The following is a 25,008-nucleotide window of genomic DNA, read 5'->3' as shown; positions in this document are numbered from 1 at the left end:
CCCCGGCCAAATAAAAGATAGTTTCTAGGCATCTTGCTCGCCATCCCAGCACTGGAGAGATAGAGGCAAGAAGGTATCTGGAAGACATAGAGGGATCAAGGACAGCCTGAACTTCACAAGATAAGGGCCCAGAGAAACTGTCACAGTCTACAGCAGTCAGCTTGAAGTTCCCATTTCCTTAGGTAGAGAAATGGATTTCCGGTGCTTCTTTGGTTCCACATGAATGCAGTGACCTCTTTAGGATTTCTCCTTTTGCTTGTTACATGGACAAATAAGCTCTCTTTTGTACCATATTAAGTCTAGAAGCTTGGTGTAGAGGCGGAAGTGTTCCTGATAAGCCAGTTGTTAATCACTGAGATGTCAGACATGCACTAAACACAATAATAGGCGTCCTCTAGGCCACAGGGCAACTCAGGAGCTGAGTCCGCCAATCTCAGGGCAAAGCCTAAGGAATGGCCAGAAGGAACAGCACCCACCTCTTTAGTTCTGCGATGAGCAAGGCAGTGCAGGGAACCCCCAGAGTCATCAGAGATATGTTGTTGATGGCCGGCTTGACAAATGCCAGGCATGTCGTGACTGCAGACAGGACGCAGACCACTGCCTTGAACCTGCCCCTGAATCAGTAGAAGGAAAAGCATATCCATTAACAATGGAGTTCCTGCTAGTTTGTCTGTTAAGATTGATAAGGTAACAGCCACTTCCATCTGTTTAAACTGAAAAGAAATTTTGCCCCAAGTACCAAGGGTCGAAAAGTTATTCCCAGTTACTGACTCCGTAATTTGACTCAGAATTTATCCTTTGGAAATAAACAGAGATTTCCCAAAGGGTTAGCCAAGAAAATGACAAGACGGAAATTAACCTATGTATCCGGGAGTGAGAGAGTGAAAATTATTTCCCTGGCCTTAGTTTTCTGTATTTTCTTTCAGATGCTCTGCATATTTGTTTGAACGATCTTTTTCATAGAATTGGGTAGCATTTTAGGTTTTGTAGGTTCTAGGGGCTCCATTCTGCCATTATAGAAGACAAGTTAATGATTGAACATGTCTGTGTCAATAAAATATGACTTGCAAAAACAGATTCCATCTGGCCCGGGGTACATAGCCTGCCAACCCCTGTTCCACTAGGTGAACATGCGTGACTTTTACTTGAAAAGCAGAGACCATTAATAAATTATAAGGTTTTCATTTTAACAGGAAAAAAAATGTCCTACATGACCAGCATACAAAATGGAAAATTTTCTAATATATTAATAATACCTACTGAAAATTTGTCTTGACAAGTTTCTTGTTTTTCTTTAATGTGTTGGTGCTAGGGCTTGAACTCAGAAGCTGGGTTCTGTCCCTTAGCTTGTGTGCTCAAGGTTGCAACTCTAACACTTGAACCACAGCTCCACTTCTTCTTTTAGCTAGTTGGTTGAAGATAAGAGTCTCACAAACTTTACTGCTCACAGTGGCTCTGAACCATGATCCTCAGATCTCAGCCTCCAGAGTAGCTAGGATTATAGGCATGAGCCCAGGGGAGCCCAGTTTGACAAGTTTCTAACATGGTAGATCTTGGAAAATCACTAATTCTCTCCTCACACCCTTCATATACTTCTCAGTGAAGTGTGAGCCATGTCGACGTGATCCTGCACATGTTCTTCTTTCCTCCCAGGGACCCCATTTCCTGATCTATAAAGTGAAAGGTCAGACCACAGGATCTCTAATGCCCCATCCATGATTGAGACTGAAGAACACATGATTTTCCTGAAGTTTCTGTTTTTCCTCATTAGCAGAATTTGCTTTGGCCATGAGCCCTGCAACAGGTCCCAGTTAGGAAGCTAATTTGAATGAAATTCTATTATAAAGAAATCAAAGGGCCTTGAACTTCCAAACTACAAATTTATCTCTTAAATAGGAAAACCATTTATCATCAAGGCACAGGAAATCATTGATCAAGCTGCCAACTTTCTGAGTGGAATGAACAGGCATTGTAGTTCTGAACTTTTTACCAGAAAGAAAAAGATGTGTGGGAAAGAGTCCAGCCAGCAAATCCTCAGGAGAATCATGTTTTCCTCCTGACCTTGGTGAGCATTCTTCAGCTGGCTATTGGATGAGAAGCTGCCTGCTCCAACCGAGCCTGAGAAGCACAGCCCACGGCCATAATTCTTGATGCACAGCTATTCTTTTGCTGGGCACTGGGTGTAAGGTTCTGACACATCAAGACTATTTGGCCTTCTGGGTTGTTTTTCTTCCATTCTCTCTTCTCTCCTTCTGGGATACTAATCACGTACCTTGCTTTACTTGTTCAATGTTTTCCTTGCATCCCTTACATTTTTCACATTTTTATCTGGACTTTGTTCTAATGTTTTCTTTTCTTTTAAAATTTTTTTAAATTTTTTTACATAGGATACAATATCTCATCAGAAATTTCCAAAGTGCAACACAATCATGCCCAGTAGTTTAGAATGCAAGTTAGAAAGCAATTAAAACCATGAGAATGGCTCATGTCTGTAATCCTACATCCTCAGTACTGAGATCTCAGGTTTGCCATTCTAAGCCAGGCCAGACAGAGAAGTCTGTGAGACTCTTAGCTCCAGCTAGCCACCAAAAACCAGAGGTTAAGATGTGGCTCAAACAGTAGAGTGCTAACCTGTACAAAAAAGCTCAGGGACAGCACTCAGGCTTTAAGTTCAAGCCTGATACAGGGGGAAGTGTGTGGGTGTGTGGGTGTGGATGGGTGTGTAGTTTCAAGTAGACAGATGTGCGTTCACATCTTTCCTCACCATTTGGTAGCTGTGGAGCCAATAACAACTCCTCCTAAAACATCACCATCATGGTGTTCTGGTGAATATGAATGACTTAAGACAGTACCTGCTCCAAGTTATGTGCTAGTAAAGTCCTTCACTGCCATCTTTCCTATCATAATGAGGATACATATTATTGGGAAAACTATACTCTGAGGGATCATACTGATTGCAACAGGTGTCACAATCCCAAAGCCCCCATACAGATTGCCCAATTATTTAAAGGCACATGTTTTCTTTCATAAGATCAACCACAAATACACCCCCACCCCTCTCCACACATACATGCATACATTGGGTCCAGGGATGTGGTGGACGTACTGGCCCACAAGAGCATCCTGTGAACACATTCAGTTCTACAAACAACAGAAGTAAACAGAGGTCACATGGCCAACAGAAAGCCAGCTGCCTGGCATATCCCAGAGCTTCTAGAGGCCCTGCATACAAGAGAGCTAGCTAGAAATGTCTAGAAGCCAGGAGTCCTGATGAGACATTTTCTTCTGGCTTTTTGCTATGTATATGGTACTGAAGAATCAAACCCAGGTCTTCGTGCAAGCTAGGCAAGCACTCTACCACTAGGCCAAACTCCCAGCCCAAGACATTTTCTAAACTGTGGTGCCAGGCATCCTCCAGCAGTCTCTGGCCCTGTATTCAATTCTGAGCCCATATGGTTTCACTCCAGAACCCACAGTTCCCACCCATCCCTGTTTTTTCCTGCATTCTCCAAAACAAAATCTAGCAGCCCCATATCATAATCATAATGTAATAATAAGACCCTTCCTGCTCCCATCATCGAGCCTTTAAAGGAAGAATTTTCTTTTTCTTTCTTTTTTTGTCAGTCATGGGGCTTGAACTCTGGGCCTGGGCTTTGTCCCTGAGCTCTTTATCTCAAGGCTTAGTGCTCTACCCATTGAGCAACAGCACCACTTCCAGTTTTCTAGTGGTTAATTGGAGATTAAAGTCTCACAGACTTTAGTGCCTGGGCTGGCTTTGAACCTCAATCCTCAGATCTCAGCCTCCTGAGTAGCTAGGATTACAGACATGAGCCTCCTCGCCTGGCTCCTTGAGCTTCTTTTGCTCAAGGCTAGCATCCTACTACTTGGGCCACAGCACCACTTCTAGCTTTTTCTGTTTATGTGGTACTGAGGAATTGAGCCCAGGGCTTCATGCATGCAAGCACTCTACCACTAAGGCACATCCCTAGCCCCCTGGAGGATCATGTTTTGAAGCCATGCCTAGCAGAAAGGTTCAGAACAAAGTTGGAGACTGTCTCAAGTTAATCAGTTAAAGTCAGGCTGGAGGCATGGCTCAAGTAGTAGAGGGCCAGTTGTTAGCAATCAAGCTAAGTGAGGTCTTGAGTTCAAGCAAAGAACAAAGAAGAGGAAGAGGAAAAGGAGGAGGAGGAGGAGGAAGAGGAGGAGGAAGTATTATTTTGACCCAGACATCCAGAATTTCATAAATAAATAATACCCTTACTCCCACTTCTCAGTCTAAGGACCAGTGTTTCTTTACTCTCAGCCTAACATGCAAAGAGCAGGGAAAGTACAGAAGTGACTGCTGGTTACCTTGTAAGTTGGGAGATACTGGGGAAAGACAAATGGCTTGATTTTCAAGCAGGGTCAAAAAGTCTCCCCCTGCAAACAGCATGGGTTTCCTCCTCTTTCCACCTGTGCCCTGTATTCACCAGCCTGCTCCTGAAGCTGAGCACAGAACCCAAAGAACAAGGCTAGAAGCTAGAGACAGTCTAATGCAACCCAGCTTCATTTTAAAGTACACTTTCTGGAAAAAATATGCATACAGTAAGCATGTCCTAGGCCCTGGGTTTAATTCTTAGTACCACAAAAATTAAAGTAAAGCAAACTTCCTCTGTAAAATGGAGAAGCATGGACTTGCTTTTATTTTGCCTTCTTTTCTCTTTTTCTTTTCTGTGTGTGTGTGTGTGTGTGTGTGTGTGTGTGTGTGTGTGTGTGTGTGTGATGGGGGAAGAGAGTTTATGTGTGTATACACTTGAACTCAAGGTCTTGAGCTCTGGTTTATCTTTCTTCCTTGCCCACTGCTGGCATTCTACCACTTGAACCACATTTCCAACCGACCAGCGAAATGCTGGAGTCTCATGGACTCTCCTACATTGGCTGGCTTCCAACAGTGAATCTCAGATCTCAGCCTCCTGGGTAGCTTAGATTACCAGTATGAGGTATAAGCCTGAGCCAAAAGACCTCAGCATCATTTTATTTATTTATTATGAATAACCTTCTTGAGGGAACTTCTAATTAGTAAGATACTCAGACAAAACTAATTCCTAGGATAAAGATTGTGCAGCTATAGCTACTCAAGAGGCTGAGGTTTGAGGATCAAGGTTCAAAGACAGCCTGGGCACAAAAGACCCTGAGACTCTTATCTCCAATTAGCCTCTAGAAAACGGGAAGTGAGGCTTGGCTCAAGGATAGGGTGGTAGCCTTGAGCTAAAGAGCTCAGGGACAGTGCCGATACCAAGTTCAAGCCCCATGACCCACCATAAAAAAAAAAAAAAGAATGTGCACTATTCCATTAAAGGCATGTTTTCTCTTTACCTCATTAAAAATTAAGATTCCTGGAGATGATGAGAGCATGGCCTAGTGGTAGAGTGCTTGCCTAGCATGCATGAATTCCTTAGTAGCACATACACAGAAAAAGGCAGAAATAGTGTTGTGGCTCAAGTGGCAGAGTGCTAGCCTTGAGAAAGCCCAAGGATAGTGCTCAGGCCCTGGGTTCAAGCCCCATGACTGGCAAAAAAAAAAAAGTTAAGATTCCTTCATCTTAAAAATTAAATTGTAAGAGAACCGGAAGTATGGTCTAGTGGTAGAGTGTTTGCCTAGCATGCACCAAGACCCAGGTTTGATTCCTCGATACCACATACATAGAAAAAAAAGCTGGAAGTGTTGCTGTAGCTCAAGTGGTAGAATGCTAGCCTAAAGGAAGAAGCCCAAGGACAGTGTTCAGGCCCTGAGTTCAAGCTGTAAGACTGGCAAAAAAAAAAAATTGAATTGTAAGAAACAAAAAAATATCTACACTAATAGCCAGGAGCAGGACAGCTGTGTGCTTGTCCTCCGGGCATGGCTGATTATGAATACATACACAAACATATTTACAAAGGAGGTTAGTTAGAGCATTCTTTTGTGTGTGTATGCCAGGGTCTGAACTCAGGGCCTCGTGCTCCAGATTAGCTTTCTGTTTTCACCTAAGGCTGGTGTTCTACCACTTAAGCCATACCTCTACTTTCAGTTTCTTGTTAGATAATTGGAGATAACAGACTTTCCTGCCTGAGCTGGCCTCAAACCACACTCTTCTGATCTTAACCTCCTAAGCAACTAGAATTACAGGTGTGAGCTAACAGCACCTGGCTTGAGTCATTCGTTCTCAACAGGAAATCACACACAATCCTTCCTTCCATGTGTTTTTTGCAGCCCATGTTTTTCAGATACTCTTCCACCTCAGGCCCCTCAGAAAAAGCCTTCTCATCTTTTTCATTTTGGTTTGGAGTGTGTGTGTGAGCCTATGTGTGTTTCTGGGTAGTGAACTCTGAGCCTCACACTTGCTGGGCAAGTGCTCTAGCACTTGAGTTCTACCTGAAGTCCAGCCTAGTCTTTAATAGCTATCTAGCTCCTACTCCTTTTTAAAATCGCAGGAAAACTGTCATGAATTATTTTCCTGGCATCTCTTCCCTAGGCTGGCACAGTTTGCTTCATTGTACCCATATTTGTAGACTATTTATCCACATTTTGTCCTACAGAGAACTGTGTGGGTACTGTGTTCTGGGCACATTTCTCATCTGAATCAGGCTGTCTTCTCCTGTGCCTTCACACAACAACACACCTCACACAGATGTTAGAAGGAATTTTGGAGCACAACTGCACTGGCATGATATCATGGAGACATGCCGTCTATTTATTATACTCCAACGTGAGGGTATTTGTTGGTGCCCTTTCCCCAGATTACAGGAGATTCACTGGGGGCAGAAACGTTGCTGTTTTGTTTATACCTATATCTCAGTGTTTCAAAAACACATAATCCAAAATAAGTATTCAGTAACAATATAATCCTAAACCAGGCATTGGTGGCTCCCGCTTATAATCCTAGCTACTCAGGAGGCTGAGATCTGAGGATCTCAGTTCAAAGCCAGCCCAGGCACTAAACTTTGTGAGGCTCATCTCCAATTAACTACCAGAAAACGGAAAGTGGCTCTGTGGCTCAAAGTGGTAGAGCACCAGCCTTGAGCTGAAGCGCTCAGTGACAATGCCCAGACCCAGAGTTCAAGTCCCACCACCCACGACAGAAATTATATATATATATGTATATATATACATATATATATATATATATTCCTAGCATGCAAGATATTGAACAGACAACTTTTCCTGAAATTCTGGATTCCCTGCTTGGAGTATGTGTGTGTGTATGAATGCATATGCAATGCATACGTTGATCAGATGCAAAAATAAGAAATGATAAGCTAGCCTTATCATTACAAGAATAAAATAATCAGGCTTTCTACTTCGTATATATAAAACTGGTGAAACTGGATGATACTCAAGGGAACATTCTAGCAGGAAATAAAGTCTTTGAACTACTACCCAGAAAAGTCTCTCCCAATGAGTCTTTCCACTCTTGTTCATTTTGAAATAAACAAGTTATTTGACTTTTTGCCCTTACCAGAGCAGATAGTTTCCCAAATATTACTGGTTTCTTCTTTTATCTCTCAGTTTAATTATACGGTCAAACCACTAAAAAATCAGTGGACATTAAATAAGTATATTAGACAAGTTATTAAACAAGTTTATTCACCAAGTTGATCACTAGGTAGAGCTTAACTGCCATTTTTCTTGGTGTGTAAGTTACCTTGGGGACTGCACCTCGCAGTCATGGTAAGCATGAGCTTACCTGTCATTCCGAAAGATCTTTGGTAGATACCTTCTGGGGAACCACATAGCCAGAGCACACATCAGAACCCAAAGGATTGCAAGTTCATCAAGCATCTGACCCAGGAAACTAAGGGTTGCATGAAAGTAGACTGATCCGATTCCTAGAATCAACAACAATTTAAAAATAAACAAAACAAAAACACATACGTCAGCCATGAAGCACTAACTCACAAATTCAACACATTGCTTAAAGAGACTTCACTAGAGGCTATCAGAATCACCAGATCACTCTCTCTTCGAAATAAAGTTATTTTAGGAAGAAACTCAGACTACCTAGCATGCAAGCTTCAAAGGTAGAAAGGGAATTTGAGGTAGGGCCCCAATATTAGCCTCTCAGAACTTAAATCATCCCAAAACAAACAACACTCTGGCTCTACCCACTGAGCCTGCATGAGACCAGGCAGTAAATAAAAGTCAACATTATCTCACTGTTAAGAATTCCTGAACTGCCTGGGAGAGGAAATGGAAATTACACAAATATTTCACTGAACAATGGAAGTCCAAATGTCTATCTTTTTTTTTTTTCATTTAAGTCCATTAGAAACCACATCTTATCAGAGTTCAATTGTTTCACATGACTTTCTTTGGAAGCTTCCAGAAAGCTGCACTGGCACAGCACCAATGCTGTCCCCCACGTCAGTCTTCAGTGCAGTTATGTGAACGTTCCAGGCAGACTTATTATCAAACCTGTGTTCAAAGACTTATTTTGACATCCGTCAGGGGAGCAAATACTATAAGACGTCAGACTGACTTCGGTTTACAAAACACTATGTCCAAAGGGACAGGAAGCCTACGGTATTCCATTTCCTCCCTTTCAGTCCACACGGCCCCACCCACCCACTTACCTACTACAACTAAGAGAGTCCATATCAAGTAGATGCCACTGTTGAAGCACGTTGCATATTGACGAAACAAGCACATACAGATGGGAGGTAAAATGAAAAACAAGACGTTGCTGATCTGGAGAGAAACAAATGGAAATGAAAAGGTGACTATTAAGTGAGAGGTCAAAGGTCAAGGCATAGAGGCTTGTTCCAAGTGTGTGCTTTGCAATCTGGGATGGATGTGGACATACATCTTGTTTAAACTTGGACACTTTTAACATTCCAGATACACACCAGGAAATTTTTTTTTACCAGTGCAGGGCCTTGAACTCAGGACCTGGGCATTGTCCTTGAACTTTGTAAAGGCTAGTGCTCTACCACTTCAGCCACAGCATCTTTTCTGGCTCTTTCTATGTATATGTATATATGTATATATACATATGTATATATACATATATATATGTATATATACATATATACATATATATATATATATATATATATATATATATATGATACTGAGGAATCGAACCCAGGGCTTCCTGCAGGCTAGGCAAGCACTCTACTACTAGGCCAAATTCCCTTAAAACTTCGTGAATGAACATGTACAGGAGTTCTGGTTGCCTCTTTTCACCATAGGAACATCTAGAAACAATGCAAACACACCTGGGTTGTAGCTCCCTGATATACCAAAAACCCCTGACTCACTCTCTACCACTTAGGGGAGAAATTACAAACGATACTATCTATGATAATAATCCAGGCTCTACTCCTGATTCAAAGAAATTTTAACTTTTGCTCTTTCTGCACGGATTACTTATGAAGCATTTTCATTTCCCCTTTAAAAGATGATACCTAGCCAGATACAACTCTCGAAAGGACCAACTATATGTCTACAATCTTACTCCTTAGTCTGAGATCTGAGGGTCATGGTCTGAAGCCAACCTGGGCAGGAAAGTCCATGAGGCTTAACAAGAAAAAAGCCAAAAAGATATTTGTAGTTCAAACAATAGGTCACTAGTTTTGAGTGATAAAGCTAAGAGATAGTGCCTAGGCCTTGAGTTCAAATCACACACACACACACACACACACACACACACACACACACACACACACACACACACACAATGATGCCTAATCTCTGAGCAGTGTCTGAGGGCTGCAGTCCTAGCTACTTGAAAGGTTAAGATTGAGGGATTGTGATTCAAGGCTAGCCAAGACAAAAAAAAAAAAAAAAAAAAAAAAAAACTCGTAACAGCCAGGAGTTTGGCCTAGTGGTAAAGTGCTTGCCTAGCATGCACGAAGACCCAGGTTCGATTCCTCGGTACCACATACATAGAAAAAAGCTGGAAGTGGTGCTGAGGCTCAAGTGGTAGAGTGCTAAGCCTTGAGAAAGTCCAAGGACAGTACTCAGGCCCTGAGCCCAAGACCAGGACTGGCAAAAAAAAAAAACAACCTCGTAAGGTTCCATCTGGGAAAAGAGAAAGTGTTTAACTCAACCGATAAAAGCTAGGTACAGTGGTATGTGCCTGTTACTCTCAACTATGTGGACAGGCACAAATAGGAGGACTACAGTCCAGGTTAGCCTGAGCATGAGGCAAGACGCTATCTGAAAAAGGGAAGCAGGGCCAGGAGCAAAGCCGAGTGATATTCTCCTAGCATGCATGAAGTGAGTTCCATTCCTTGGTACCACTTAAAAGCTGGAAGTGACACCGTGGCTCAAGTGGAAGAGTGCTAGCAGAAAGTGTCCAGGGACAGTGCCCAGGCCCTGAGTTCAATTCAAGGCCCAGAACTGATCAAAAAAGTTAAAAAGGTGGAGGGAGGAGGGGAAGCAGGGACTAGCAAAGTGACAAGGAGTATTAGCACCTACCCAGCAAGCACAGGGCTCTAGTTCAAACCCTAGTGCTAATCCCCCAAAATCAGGCCTATACAAAATAATGACCATTGGAAAAAAAAAAAAACGGCTGAATAAACTATTTTCCATCTCCCAACAATTTTCTGCCAGCTAGGTCAATCATTCCTCAACAGCTTTGTCCTCCTAATTAAAACCTTCCTTTTTCTCTGCTTTAAAATGAGATCATCCTTTAATCCTAGCTATTCAGGAGGCTGAGATCTGAGGATTTCAGCTCAAAGCCAGACCAGGCAGAAGAGTTCCCGTGACTTTCATCTCCAATTAGCCACCCAAAAAAACTGGAAGTGGAGCTGTGATTCAAAGTAGTGGAGAGCTAGCCTTGAACAGAACTCATGGACAGTGCCTAAGCCTGAGTTCAAGCCCCATGACTGACAAGAAAAAGAAAGAAGGAAAAAGTCAGAGAAGGAGATCATTCACCTTGCAGACTTAAGGATTTAAGCCTCTGTCTTCACAGGGCATTAGGCTTTTGTAGTTTTAATAATATGTTCTATTCCTTAATGCAATACATTCAGATTACTGTTGCTTGAACATGTAGTCACTATTAAGCTATCATTGGTCAGGCAAAGTGGTACATACTTATTAATAAGCTCGTCATGAGGAGGCTCAAGTAGGAAGTGTGGAATCAAGGCAAAACTGGGCAAAAGTAGAAAATAAATGAGCAAAATAGTCAATAAGATATTTTACAAAAAGAAATATTTCATGTTTTTTTTTGTTCATACCAAAAATTTGAAGTCTAGAGTTTAATTCAGATGTACATCCAATCTTACTTTAGGCTAGCCACAACTTCCTGTGTTCAAAAGACACGTGTAATCAGAGATAGCCATATAGGAAACTATGACTAGATTTATTTTTTGCTTATTTGGGTTTGGAAACTGTTTTTCTGTAACAGAGTCTCTCCTAGAAAGGCCACACTGGCCTTGAGGCTAGAACCTCCTGCCTCAACCTCCTGAGCTAGAATGACAAGCATGTATCATCATGCCTAAACCTATTTTTTTTTTTTTGCCTGACTTGGGGACTGAACTCAGGAACTGTCTTTGGACTTTCTCAAGGCTAGTGTTCTACCACTTGAGCCTCAGCACCACTTCTGGCTTTTCTATATATGTGGTACCAAGGAATAGAACCTGGGTCTTCGTGCATGCTAGGCAAGCACTCTACCACCAGGCCAAACTCCTGGCCCTAAAACTAACCATTTTTACGTGTATGGCTCAGTGGTAGTTAGCACATTCATAATATGCAACCATGACTGTCCATTCCAAAATGTTTGCATCACCCCACATGAAACCTGTCTAAATTTCCATTAAGCAGTCATTCCCATCTCTCCTCTCCTTAGCGTTGGGCAATGACTTATCTTTAATCAAGTGTAACTATCTACCGATAAGCTATGTCCCAATGTCTTTCTCCACTTACATTAGCACCAGCAATATACACATTAACCACTTTCAAGTATGTTATATATTCATCAAAAAGGCATGATGTCATTTATTGCTCTTGCAATAGATTATATGGCACCTCCAGCAACAAGTCCTATTTTTTTTTTGCCACTCCTAGGCCTTGAACTCAGGGCCTGAGCACTGTCCTTGAGCTTTCTCAAGGCTATAGCTCTACCACTTGAGCCACAGCACCATTTCTGGCTTTTTCTATGTATATGTGGTACTGAGGAATCGAACCCAGGTCTTTGTGCATGCTAGGCAAGCACTCTACAACTAGGCCAAACTCCCAGCCCAAGAAGTCCATTTTAATATATTGTAAGCACCTCAATAAACAGAAAAATTAGCCAGGTGCTGGTGGCTCACACCTGTAATCCTAGCTACTCATGAGGCTGAGATCTATGTATCATGGTTCAAAGCCAGTCCAGGCACAAAGGTCTGTGAGAATCCAATTAGCCACCAGAAAACTGGAAATTGTGCTATGGCTCAAGTGGCTGAAGAGCTCAGGAAGAGCAACCAGACCCAGAGTTCAAGCCCAATGACTGACACACACACACACACACACACACACACACACACACACACACACACACACACACGGCTTGCCAGGTGCCACTGCTGCTTTTAAAGACATCAATACATCAAAAAACTCAAATTCTAAGGGGCTGCTTCTCAAGACAAAACGAGAAAGCAATGCCAGAAATAGGGACACGCAAATGAGTCGTGGTTTAAAGACAGATTCAATATACTGAGAAATGTACTTTCCTTCAAAGTCCATAGGTCACTCACAAACCAGCTCAGTCAATGGAGTGTTAGTTACAGCTCACTGCTGCATTGCCCTTTGGCAATGTTTTAATGCCTGAAAAGGGCACCACTTCTGGTCTTTTCTATGTATGTGGTACCAAGGAATCAAACCCGAGTCTGTGTGCATGCTAGGCAAGCACTCTACCATTAGGCCAAACTCCTGGGCTTCAACCATCCTTTTTATCAGCCAATCCAGCAGTTAATAATGAGAACAATAAGATCGTTTTGTAAGCCAGTAAGAAGGACAGGATTCAAAATAATATTCAGAGAAAACTGGCTAGCTATGCTACATCTAGAACCAAAAAACAGACATCATCTTCTCAGCAGCAGTTGCTCTCAGGGTATGTGGATTGAGATCAGTCGCCCACCCTACTTTGAGAAGCAGGGAGGATGTGCAAAGACCAACAGATAACCCTTATTTATGAGCCACTTGTTAAAAGACGCCTTGATACTAATATGCATGGGCTGTGGCAAAGATGAGAAGGACTCTTGTCACCCCTGTCAAAGAGATTAAAGAGTTCACTTGTTTAAGAAAAACCCTGGATGGGGAGTGTAGTCTAGTGGTAGAGTGCTCGCCTATCATGCACAAAGCCCTGGGTTCGATTCCCCAGAACCACATACACAGAAAAATCTAGAAGTGGCGCTGTGGCTCAAGTGACAGGGCTCTAGCCTTAAGCAAAAAGTGTCCAAGGACAGTGCCCAGGCCCTGAGTTCAAGCCCCAGAACTGGCAAAAAAGAAAAAGAAAAAAAGAAGGAAGGAAAGACCCTGCATTGAACCAATCACAGTACTTACATCTTCTGCTGAAATTAGTGTTTTACACACTCATCTTAAATAAACAGTTGAAATGTAATATGCCAATGTACAACACATATTCAACTTTGGATTCAATCATTATGAAGACAGTTGAGATATTTAACTCTTAAAGACTACTCATGCAATGTCCTAATTTAAAATAACTGTACAGTTAGAATTCCAGCAACTATCATGTACTAATTAGCTGAAACGAAGTTTCACAATCTAAAGATCTGAAAAACAAGATTCCAATATTGTCTGTATAAGGACAATACTGTTGAACTGCTGAAAATAACAAGGATCATATGCTTTTTAATAAATCATCAGTTCTAGCCAGGCTTGATGGCTTATGCCTATAATCCTAGCTACTCAGGAGGCTGAGATCTGAGGATCACGGTTCCAAGCCAGCCCGGCACTAAAGACCATGGGACTTTTTTGTGGTGGTCATGGGGCTTGAACTTGGCCTAGGCATTGTCCCTGAGCTCTTCAGCTCAAGGCTTCCACCCTACCCCTGAGCCAAGCCCCACTTCCCATTTTCTAGAGGTTAATTGGAGATAAGAGTCTCAGGTCCTTTTGTGCCCAGGCTGGCTTTGAACCTTGATCCTCAGATCTCAGCCTCCTGAGTAGCTAGGATTACTGGCCAGCTTAAAAGCACTCTAAAGCACCTGGCTTTAAAGTCTTTAAAGACTGAGAGACTCTTATCTCCAATTAACCTCTAGAAAACAGGAAGTGGGGCTATGATCCAAGGGGTAGGGCAGTAGCCTTAAGCTAAAGAGTTCAGGGACAATGCCCAGGCCCAGAGTTCAAGCCCCACAATCAAAAAAGAAAAAAATCGGTCTAGCAGGGCACAGTGGCTCACATCTATAAGGCAAAGATCAGGAGGATTAGAATTCAAGGCCAGTCCAGATTAATAGCAGCATCACTATCCTAATAAATTAACTGGATGTGATGGTGACCAGCTATATCAGAGTTAAAACTAGGATTGTGGTGTTAGACCAACCTATTACACACACACACACACACACACACACACACACACACGCACACACACACAAGATCCTATCCATAAAGTAATTAAGGCAAAAAGTGACTGTGATTCTAGTGGTAAAGAACCTGTCTAGCAAACATGAAGCCCTGAGCTCGAACCCCATACCAATACACACACACACAGTCAGTTTTTTTCCTATGACTTCTCAGCTATCTAGCCCAAATCTCAAGCTTTACCACCCAGGAACCTTGTTTTCTTGGAATAAGACCCATCTGAAGCTTTATCAGCAAGAAGCTGGGTCAAAGGCACCAGCAGGAAGAAAATACAAATGGAAGGAGGTTAACTGAAATACACTGCTTATATGTGTGGATATATCAAATAAAACTTCTCCCCATTATAAAAGTGATATAAGCTTTTTTTTTTTTTTTTGCAAGTCCTTGGCTTGAATTCAGGGCCTGGGCACTGTCCTTAGGCTTTCTCATGGCTAGGGTGCTACTACTTGAGCCACAGCACCACTTCTGGCTTTTGTGTATATATGTGGTACCAAAGAATGGAACCCAGGACTTAGTGCGTGCTAGGCAAGCACTCTACCACTAGACCACACTCCAGGATGTTTTAAACACAGGAGACAGCTATAACGATCTTGCTTGTGTAATATCAACGTTTAGGAATATTTTACTCTGCACAAAGATGTCTTGATTATTTTCTTGAACTGGTGGCATAGAGGAATGAGCTGGTTTATTTCCAAGAGAAGCAGGAACTGGTCATTTTTCAGCTATTTGGGAAGAGCTTGTAGACTTGAAGTAAGCATCAATCTCTCTGTGACAAAACATTAGATGATGAATTAAGTTATGGGAATGCTTTCAATGGCCCCTCTCCTCTAAAAAATAGAATAGTCAAACTAGACATGTTCCATCCATATTAGATAATCTCCCACCCTCACATTTCCTATCCAGTCTGATAAGAAAAACCAGCTGAAGTCCAAGCTTTTCTTTGTTGGCTTTCTCCTCAGTCAGGCTTGTCTTAACTATCATATGAGGGTCACACTCCCATTCACATGCACTTTCAAAGTATAAGGCAGCCATATCTTCCCTTCCTCTCTCAAAGGCATCATTGATTTCCTTCTCAATAATGTAAGAGTCCCAAACTTCACAAAAGACATCTAACTTTTCTTCAGCGATTTCACGGTATCAATTCAATATCAATATTTCCACCACAGAAAGTACCTGACAGATAGTCAGTCACCTGAATGTCTCTTTGGGCATATTCAGGACATTTCAAGATAGTCTATTCCAGTCACACATCACAGCCATCAGCTGGCATATTCAGACAAAGCTTCTCAACTCCCTTCTACTCCAGTGAGTGGCAATGCCTTTAGAACCCTGTGACTGGTATAGTATTTTAATGGCTCTGCTGCTCCTGGATACTATATAGTTCTTTCTTGAGTTCACTGAGACTGTGACTGAGTTTCTAGTTTTTCAGCAATTGTAGGGAATGCTGGAGCCAAGATGTGAGACCTGGGAAGGGTCATGAGATTGGAAGGCCATTTCAACAGCACTCAAGAGGCTGAAGCTGGGGGTCAGGAGCATGGCCTAGTGATAGCGCTCTGGGTTCAATTACCAGGAACCACATACACAAAAAAAGCCAGAGGTGGTGCTGTGGCTCAAGTGGCAGAGTGCTAACCTTGAGCAAAAAGTATCCAAGGACAGTGCCCAGGCCCTGAGTTCAAGCCCCAGGACTGGCCAAAAAAAAAAAAAGGCTAAAGTTAGACCCTGGAAAGATCAATCAAGGAAAGACAGAAATATGAGTTACTACCTAAGTGTGTTTAAGTTAGAGCTGTTTGGATGCTGAAAGCTTATAAGACATTAGAAATAAGATTTACGTCTGTGTTACAATTATGTTTATTGCCTGCCGGGAGTTTGGCCTAGTGGTAGAGTGCTTGTCTAGCATGCGCGAAGACCCGGGATTCCTCAATACCACATACATAGAAAAAGCTGGAAGTGGTACTGTGGCTCAAGTGGTAGAGCTCTGGCCTTGAGGAAGCCCAAGGATAGTGCTCAGGCACTGAGCCAAAAAAAAAAAAACATGCTTATTGTTCCCCTCTACTCCAGAATGATAAGGGAGTCAATTATCACTATGTATACAAACTATACCTCATGTTAATGGTTATAACCGCAAGACTGACTGATACCCTAGTTTCTGTACACACCTGTAGTCACCTCCCCTGTGCTGAACTAAATAAATAAGCTTGTTAACTGGAGCTGGGGGCTCAGAAGCCAGTGAGCACCACTACCCCATGCCCCCGTCCTATCCTCTCTCCTTTCTCAGTTCGCCAGCCCCAGTACCCTGTCATGATTCTTTGATTGTAGGAAAAAAAATATGGCAACAAGCAATTTTTTTTGCCAATCCTGGGCTTGAACTCAGGGCCTGAGCACTGTCCTTGGGCTTTCCTCAAGGCTAGCACTCTACCACAGCACCATTTCCGACTTTTCTATGTATATGGTACCGAGGAATGGAACCCAGGTCTTCATGAATGCTAGTCAAGCACTCTACCAGTAGGCCAAACTCCCAGCCCCCAGTGTTTTTATTTTTGTTTTAAACCCTTGTTCCATTATTGCCTAAGTTGACAGTTCCAAGAGACATCTTTGTGTTCATGGCTGCTGCAGGTACAATCAGAAGTCCTCCATTTATATATATATATATATATATATATATATTATGTGTGTGTGTGTGTGCGTGTGTGTGTGCGTGCACACTGGTAGATGAAACCTCAGTCCAGCCTTTGCTTCACAATCAGTTACTGCTTCAGTTGAACACTCCTTGTTTTCATGGACTGATTTGCAATCGGCATGCCTGAGACATCTTGGGAGCTCTGAGAAGCATCACTGTTCCTTTGCCAAAACTACTCTAACTGCTGCCATCTTGCCTTTTCTGGTCTTGATTTTCAAAGCATTTCATCTGTCTCCAACTAACCTGTGTGATCTTCACCATTCCATTTCAAAACCAAATATTTTTCTTGTCATTGTCTGATCTGTGACTACTCATTCTGCCAGCAACAACACCTTTGCACTGCACTGATGCCACAAGGAGTGTGGCAGCCTTTGTAACTCCCATGATGTCTATGAAAACCATGATTTGTCCATTAGATTCTGGATAATTCAAATGCAATACACTTGTAAGATTGATAGCTGTTTTCCCTCCACTGAGTCAGTATCCCAAATCAAAGGAAAAGCCCACAGGCTAGAGCAGTGAATTACCTGGCAACATCAGGGCTACAGGCTGGTGAGAGACAGCCTTGGCCTCTTAAAGCCTGCTCTACACGAACTGAGTGCACTTTGATTTTTTTTTAATTAAAAAGAAGCCATATTTTCAAACTGTGGAATTATTTCCTTTGCAAATTCCTCATACTGTGCATTCTTTTGCAGCACTTGCGCCTGAAGTGTCTAAAAAATACACTGCAGTCTCATCATTTACCTCTGAATGAGCACTCTCCCAGAGCGGGAACATGCGAAAGAAAGAACAGGCTGGAAATTTGCTGAGCAGCCAGCTCAGCAGCTAAAGATTTCTTGCCTGGTGAAGTGGACTCTGTATCTGAGTTATCCATCCATCCCTAACTCTGCACTCGACTGCTCTAACTCCTGCCTCTGGGATAAATCACTGGCCTGGTTGCCGAGGATTTCAGGCTCCCAATGCATAAGATTTCCAGGGTTTTCTGCTTGTTGTGTTTAGTGTGTATTAGTTGTATACGGGGCAAGGGAGCCTAGGTGACATTTCCATACATGTAAACAATGTATTCTCATCAAACTCACCACCCTTTACCACTCCTGCTTCCCATTCCACCTTCTCAAGACAATTGAAGCAGGGTTTATTCTATTTTCAAACACACAACTAAATTACATCAATCATATTTCTCCTTGGGGTCTTTTAGTTTTAAAATCAGGCAAACATCTTGGGTTGCTGGCTCAAGTAGTACAGTTTACCTAGCAAGCATATGGTACTATCGTCCTAGGACTACAACTTTTAAAAGAAATTAGTAAAATCTTAAACCCCTTCTGACAACCCCCTTTCCACACCTCAGGCACACTGTACACCAACCTCATGCAACACTCACACCCTCCTTAACCATCTATGCAGTCATTGCCCAAGTGACTACTTCCAGAACTCTATAACAATAAAACAGTAGTAAATGCTTACACAGGCAGATTCTGCCCTACAGATAGAGGGACACATGCTTCGGTAGTAAGGGCTCTACTTTCCTCAACTTAGTGGTTAGGTGCAGAATAGGAGGTAAGAGATTATGACTTAGTTTTAGCCATTTTCCTTCATGACATCTTTATCTATTTTTTTTTGTGGGGGGCGTTGGTCAGTCGTGGGACTTGAACTCTGAGCCTGGGAGCTGTTCCTGAGCTCTTCAGCTCAAGGCTACCACCCTACCCCTTGAGCCACAGCCCCACTTTTGGTTTTCTGGGGTTAACTGGAGATAAGAGTCTCCCGGACTTCAATGCCCAGGTTTTGAATCGTGATCCTCAGATCTCAGCCTCCTGAGCAGCCAGGATTACAGGCATGAGCCACTGTGCCCAGCTACGTCTTTATTTTATATATTTATTTTGACAATCCTGGGCTTGAACTCAAGGCCTGGACACTATCCTTGGACACTTTTTGCTCAAGGCTGGCGTTCTGCCACTTGAGCCATAGCACCACTTCTGCTTTATCTACATATGTGGTACTAGGGAATTGAACCCAGGGCTTTGTGAATGCTAGGCAAGCACTCTACCAACTAGGCTACACTCTCAGACCATAGTCTTTATTTTTTTATTAAAGAATTTATTAACATTGATTTTTACACCATATGTCTTTATTTTTAACACCAGATCATTTCCTCCTGTGTCACTCCCCAGAGCTAGAGTCCCTCTCCCCCAAACTCAAGCCCAGAAGCTGAAAGGAAATCGCACTTTTCTCCAAATTGTTTTGGTCTGTGTGATTAGGACCTTAAAGCTCACAACTTAACAAGGAATTCAATCCAAACAAACATGTATGTCAATGAAAACTACAAAATGTACTATGTGAAAGGAAAGGATGGGTTTTTGGAAGAGAACTGTAGACTTGGCCTGAAGCAAAAATGATGACAGATTTGAGACAACAGCCAAACCCTATCAGTGGGAGTGAATGAAATGTTTCTATTAAGCAACAATTATCAGCATTTAAAAAGAATGCTTTCCTTAACATAGCAGTTCCCCGGGTAGACTTAGCACTTGTAAGAAATACACCCAGATGCATGCATGAGGGTATTCACAGCATCACTTTTCATAAACCACAGTGAAAACAATAAACAGAAGGCTGCAGTGGATCATGCCTGTAAGCCTTACTACTACTAACTCAGGAGGCTGAGCTCTGAGGACTGAGGTCCAAAGCCAGTCCAAGTAAGAAAGTCTGAGACATTTACCACCAACCAACGAGAAGGAGACAGACAGACATAAAGACAGAAAAAAAGAGGGAAAAAAAGAGAGAGCAAAAGGGGGGGGGGAGAAGGTATGGAAGGTGGGACGAAAAGGAGGGTGGGAGGAAGGCAGGCAGGCAGGGAGAGTGCAGCTATGGCTCCAGTGATAGAGTGCCAGCCTTGAGTATAAAGTTCAGAAATAATGCCCATGCCCTGAGTTCAAGCACCAGGACCTACACACACAAAAAAGAAAAATACAATGAAATACACGGAAGCTACCCTACATATACACCAATAGTCAACTGTTAAATAAATTATTAAATTAATAAAATATAGACACTGTAAAGGGAATGGTAACTTTACATAAGCTAAGAACTATGCAAGACAGATTAAGTGAGAAAAGCCCTATCACATACACATACACACACACACAGAATTTAGCCAAAACCTGGAGGCTGGGAATTTTGCTTAGTTGTAGAGTGCTTGCCTAACATGCATGAAGACCTGGGTTTGATTCCTTGGTACCTCATACACAGAAAAAAAGCTGGAAGTGGTGCTCTGGCTCAAGTGGTAGAGCTCTAGCCTTGAGAAAGCCCAAGGACAGTGCCCAGGCCCCGAGTTTAAGGCCCATGACTGGCAAAAAAAAAAAAAAAAAGAATTTAGCCAATAATTCCAGCTTTCTCAGCTTTCTGCTCCCACTGCTCTTCTTACCTTCTGATGCTTATTGTAGGACATGACTAGCTGACCTTTCTCATATTGAGGAAGCCAGCAAACTGTTTACTTGGTCATAATTTTAGCCTTAAAGTCTTATTTAAGACAATAGGTCTAATAATCTATATTATAAGAAACAAATGATCAGTACTACTTAATAGTTCCAATGAGACTAGATTAAAAGTATAGACAAGCATCTAGATACACATCCATAATCCCAACTATTCAAGAAACTGAGTCAGGTAGATCCTGACTTTAGGGCCAGCCTGGGCAACAATGAGAGATTTTCCTCTCAGAAAGACTCCTTGGAAGCCAGGCAGTGGCTCACTCCTGTAATCCTAGCTACTTGGGAGACTGAGCCTGAAGATCAAGGTTCAAAGCCAGCCCGCACACAAAAGAACCTGAGACTCTCATCTCCAATTAAAAACTCTAGAAAACGGGAAGTGGGGCTTGGCTCAAGGGTAGGTTGGTAGCCTTGAGCTAAAGAGATCAGGGACAATGCCCAGGCAAAATTCAAGCCCTATAACCCACCAAAAAAAAAAAAAAAAAAGACTCCCTGGAGCAGGCACTGGCAACTCACACCTTTAATCCTAGTTACTCAAGAGGCTGAGATCTCAGGATCAAGCTTCAAAGCCAGCCCAGGCACGGAAATCCATTAGACTTTTAGGTCCAATTAACCACAAGAAAAACAGAAGTAGCGCTGGGGCTCAAATGGTAGAAAGGTAACCTTGAGGTGAAGAGCTCAGGACAGCGCCCAAAGTTTAAGCCCCATGACAGACAGACAACAGACACACACACACACACACACACCACCACCAGCAGCACCACCACCACCACCACCCTTGGAGCTTCTCCAGGCAAGCTCAAAACAGGTAAACATTAGTTCTCAGAGCCAAAATAACAGGCCTCCAACTTAATAGAGAATTACACTGGATGCCAACAACTTACACTGGATGTATATAAAAAAAAAAAAAAAAAACTATCACAGCCAGTTCCTGGTGGCTCACGCCTATAATCCTAACTACTCAGCAGGCTGAGATCTGAGGATCAAGGTTCAAAGCCAGGTACTACAGACTCTTATCTCTAATTAATCACCAGAAAACTGCAAGTGGTAGAGTACTAGCTTTGTGCTGAAGAGCTCGGGGACAGTGCCCCGGCCCAGAGTTCAAGCCTCATAACCTTCAAAAAGAGAGAGAGAAAAACCTATCACCCAGAGCTGAGGGCATGGCTCAAGGCTCAAGTAGAGTGCCTGCCTGGCAAGCAAGAAGCCCTGAGTTCAAATCCCAGTATCGTATCACCACACAAAAAATAAAAAGGGGGGGATCTATTCACTAATCAGTCTTTTCTTCCATTTCTTCTTTAAGTCTGATGGAAATCCGTAGCATTTCAGGATACTTCCCACTCAGAACAAACATTCAATTACCACTGCTATATCTCTTTGGTTGAAGTGCCCAGACCTGCTTCAGCCCATCCTGTTGGCACCTGTCAGCTATACCATGCTGTACATGTGGCCGCTTCCGCCAACTCAGTCTTTCACAGTCTTTCTGGATCTCAAAGGGCCTTGGTGTTGAGCAAAAAAACCTGATCATAAGAGGGGGGGGGGGGCATCTCAGCACTGAGAAGGGAAATGGAGATTTCTGGATTATGGCACCAACCCTACCAGAATATGGTTCGTATGACAGCTTCCCCCTTAACGGTCCAATTCTCACAAGAATAAAAAGACAGAAATCATCAGTTTCTTGAAGCAAGTGGCACTTGAGTGCTGTCAAAGGCAGTCTTCCCAGCAAACCCAAAGTGGGGAAAAAATCCTAAACAATAACTTCAAATTCACAATGACTCAAACCGCCAGTTCCTGTTTTCTGTGTCTGACCAGTGAAAAGATAAGCCAGAGAAATGACGCTTTATAATTTGGTACCAGAGTCCCACGGGCAGTGGTGGCCAGAGAAAAGCGTTTCCTCTTCTAGGGACATGCTTTCCCTCCCACACTCAAGTGTCCAGATTCTGCAGGGAGAAGTTTCTGCTTGCTGCATCTAGGGACTTCACACACATTATCAGTCTCACACCCTCCTTTTATCCCCAGAGCTTACAAACTAGCAAGCACAGGCCTGAATGAGTATGGAGAGGGAGGGAGGAAAGGACAGAGACAAAGACAGACAGACAGACAGACAGACAGAGACAAGGGACAGGGACAAACTGGGTGTGGTGGCTCATGTCTGTAACCCTAGCTACTCAGGAGGCTGAGATCTGAGGATCAAGGTTCATAGCCAGCCTGGGCACAAAAGGACCTGAGATTCTTATCTCCAATTAACCTCTAGAAAATGGGAAGTGGGGCTTGGCTCAAGGATAGGGCAGTAACCTTGAGCTGAAGAGCTCAGGGACAGCACCCAGGCTGAGTTCAAGCCCCATGACCAACAAAAAAGAAAAAAGAAAAAAGAGACAGGGACAGAGTTCAGAGACAGAGAAGAGACAGGGAGGGGAAGAGATTGGAGAAGAGAGGAGAGAAGGAAAGAATGTGAAGAAAATAAAACGAAAAGGAAGGGAGGGAGGAAGGGAGGAAGAAAGACGGGGAGGAAGAAAAGAAGGAAGGAATTAACCTGACTCTGGAGGAGATCGCCAGGCTCTGTGGGCAGGACGAGCCGGCGTGGCGGGCTCGGGTCCGGCCACGACTTCCCCACCGCCGGTGGCTCCCAAAGCAGCGATTAGGGACAAAAACGCACGGTGCGACCCAAGTGCGTCACGCCGCGGGGATTCCGGGAGAGGAGGGGAGCCGCCGGGGCCGGCTCACCACTCCACCTGACCCCCAAATTGGAAGAAGGGACTGCCGCGGATCCCCCGACTCCAGGACCGAGGGAAAACCGACGCAGACAATGGAGCCAGCAGAAGGAAATGACAGGAGGAAGAGGAGCCCGAGTGTGCGGCACAGGGACCGGAGGACAGCCCGGGTGGAGAACCGGCCCGAGCGCGCACAGCAGCGGGCGTGGATCGACTCTGATCCCGGAGCGACGCTGCCCCGATCACTCGCGGCGACCCACGTCCAGCGCGCGGGGCCGGCTCCCTCCCGCCCTCTCGGCTCCCACGGCCCCCGCGCCCCGCACCGTGTTGTAGAACTCGGCGATGGCCGGCACGATGGTGTAGTTGTCTTCGCACCAGTCCACTTCCGAGCTGCCAGCCCGCAGCTGGTCCCACCAGTGCGGGGCGCCCATGGCCGCCCTGGGGCATTGGAGCGGCCACCGCAGCCGGAGAGGAAAAAGCCCAGCGCGGCTGCTGGGAGGCAGCTGAGCCGCGGCCCCGGCTTTATTGCCGACCCGGGAGGCCGGCGGCAGGGGGGGTGGGGGGAGGAGGCGCCATATCCGCCGGCCTCCCGGCGCTCAGCTCCGCCCCCTGGACTCGACCCGCCGGCAGACCCCTCTCCCGGCCACGCCCACCCCGGGCTGCGGCCACGCCCACCGCCAGGGCAGGACGCGCGTGGGAGCGGGGCTCTACCCCGCGCCTCCTGGCTCAGACTCACATCGTCCCTGGTTGGTGGAAAGAACTCCAGCGCCCTTCCAGGACGCCTTAGAGAGCGTGACAATGTGTCTTCTGCACGTGGGCTCCAAGAGATGTCCCCAGTTCCCCTGAAGCCAGGAGGAGTCTGTCTGACACGACTCACTGTGGTCTCTGGAGCAGAAGGACCTTCAGGGCTGTAGACTTAGTCCTGGTGACCCTCCAGGCAGTCTGGCCCACCTACCACTCCCGGGGTGGGGGGGGCGCTCTGGTGCCATTTGAGAGAGTGCCAGCCTTTCCCGACCCTTGGGGATCAATCATGGAGCCACCCAGCGGACGTAGTGTGGTCTCCAGACACTCAAGAGATAGATAATGACAAAAATAACCATGTGTGTCTGCGCCCTTTGAAGAACGTCAGTGTGTCATTTAGTGTCCCCATCTCGGATCCTGAGGCTGTTCTGTGAGCATACCTCCCCCCACCCCCACCCCTCCGTCCAGCAAGGAAAGTAGCAGGGCTAGAAACCAAATCCACACAGGATGACCTAAAATCTGTTCCCATCCGCTTCGCTTTATAGCCCAGGCTAGCCTTGAACATTCCGGATAACCTACTACCTCCGCCTTCCAAGTGCTGGAATTATAGAAGTGCCCACCTTGCCTGCACATATCCAATTCTAACAATGGGAAACACAATTTTATCTGCCAGTGACTCTCCAAGTATGATTCCCTCTTTCAAAGAGTTCATAAGGGGCCGGGAGTTTGGCCTAGTGGTAGAGTGCTTGCCTAGCATGCACGAAGACCCAGGTTCAATTCCTCGGTACCACATACATAGAAAAAAGGTGGAAGTGGTGCTGAGGCTCAAGTGGTAGAGTTCTAGCCTTGAGAAAAG

The 25,008-nt window shown here is 44.2% G+C and overlaps 1 protein-coding gene across 1 annotated transcript in view; it reads right to left on the bottom strand.

The window, feature by feature from the left end:
* Acer2 (alkaline ceramidase 2) overlaps positions 1 to 23,884 on the bottom strand; it is a 35,878-nt gene extending 11,994 nt beyond the window's left edge. The window contains exons 1-4 of the mRNA XM_090330045.1: positions 23,735 to 23,884; positions 8,589 to 8,703; positions 7,703 to 7,844; positions 477 to 614 (exon numbers count right to left, since the gene is read on the bottom strand). Of these exons, the coding sequence (XP_090186171.1) occupies positions 477 to 614; positions 7,703 to 7,844; positions 8,589 to 8,703; positions 23,735 to 23,842 (503 nt within the window). The 5' untranslated portion in view covers positions 23,843 to 23,884. The remainder of the gene's footprint in view (positions 1 to 476; positions 615 to 7,702; positions 7,845 to 8,588; positions 8,704 to 23,734) is intronic.
* Positions 23,885 to 25,008: the final 1,124 nt, after the last annotated feature.

The sequence above is a fragment of the Megascapheus bottae genome, chromosome 3 (assembly GCF_031878675.1).
Source record: "Megascapheus bottae isolate mThoBot1 chromosome 3, mThoBot2.hap1, whole genome shotgun sequence".
Taxonomy (NCBI): domain Eukaryota; kingdom Metazoa; phylum Chordata; class Mammalia; order Rodentia; family Geomyidae; genus Megascapheus; species Megascapheus bottae.
The sequence above is the reverse complement of the archived record's forward strand: the minus strand, read 5'-3'. Positions and strand labels throughout refer to the sequence as shown.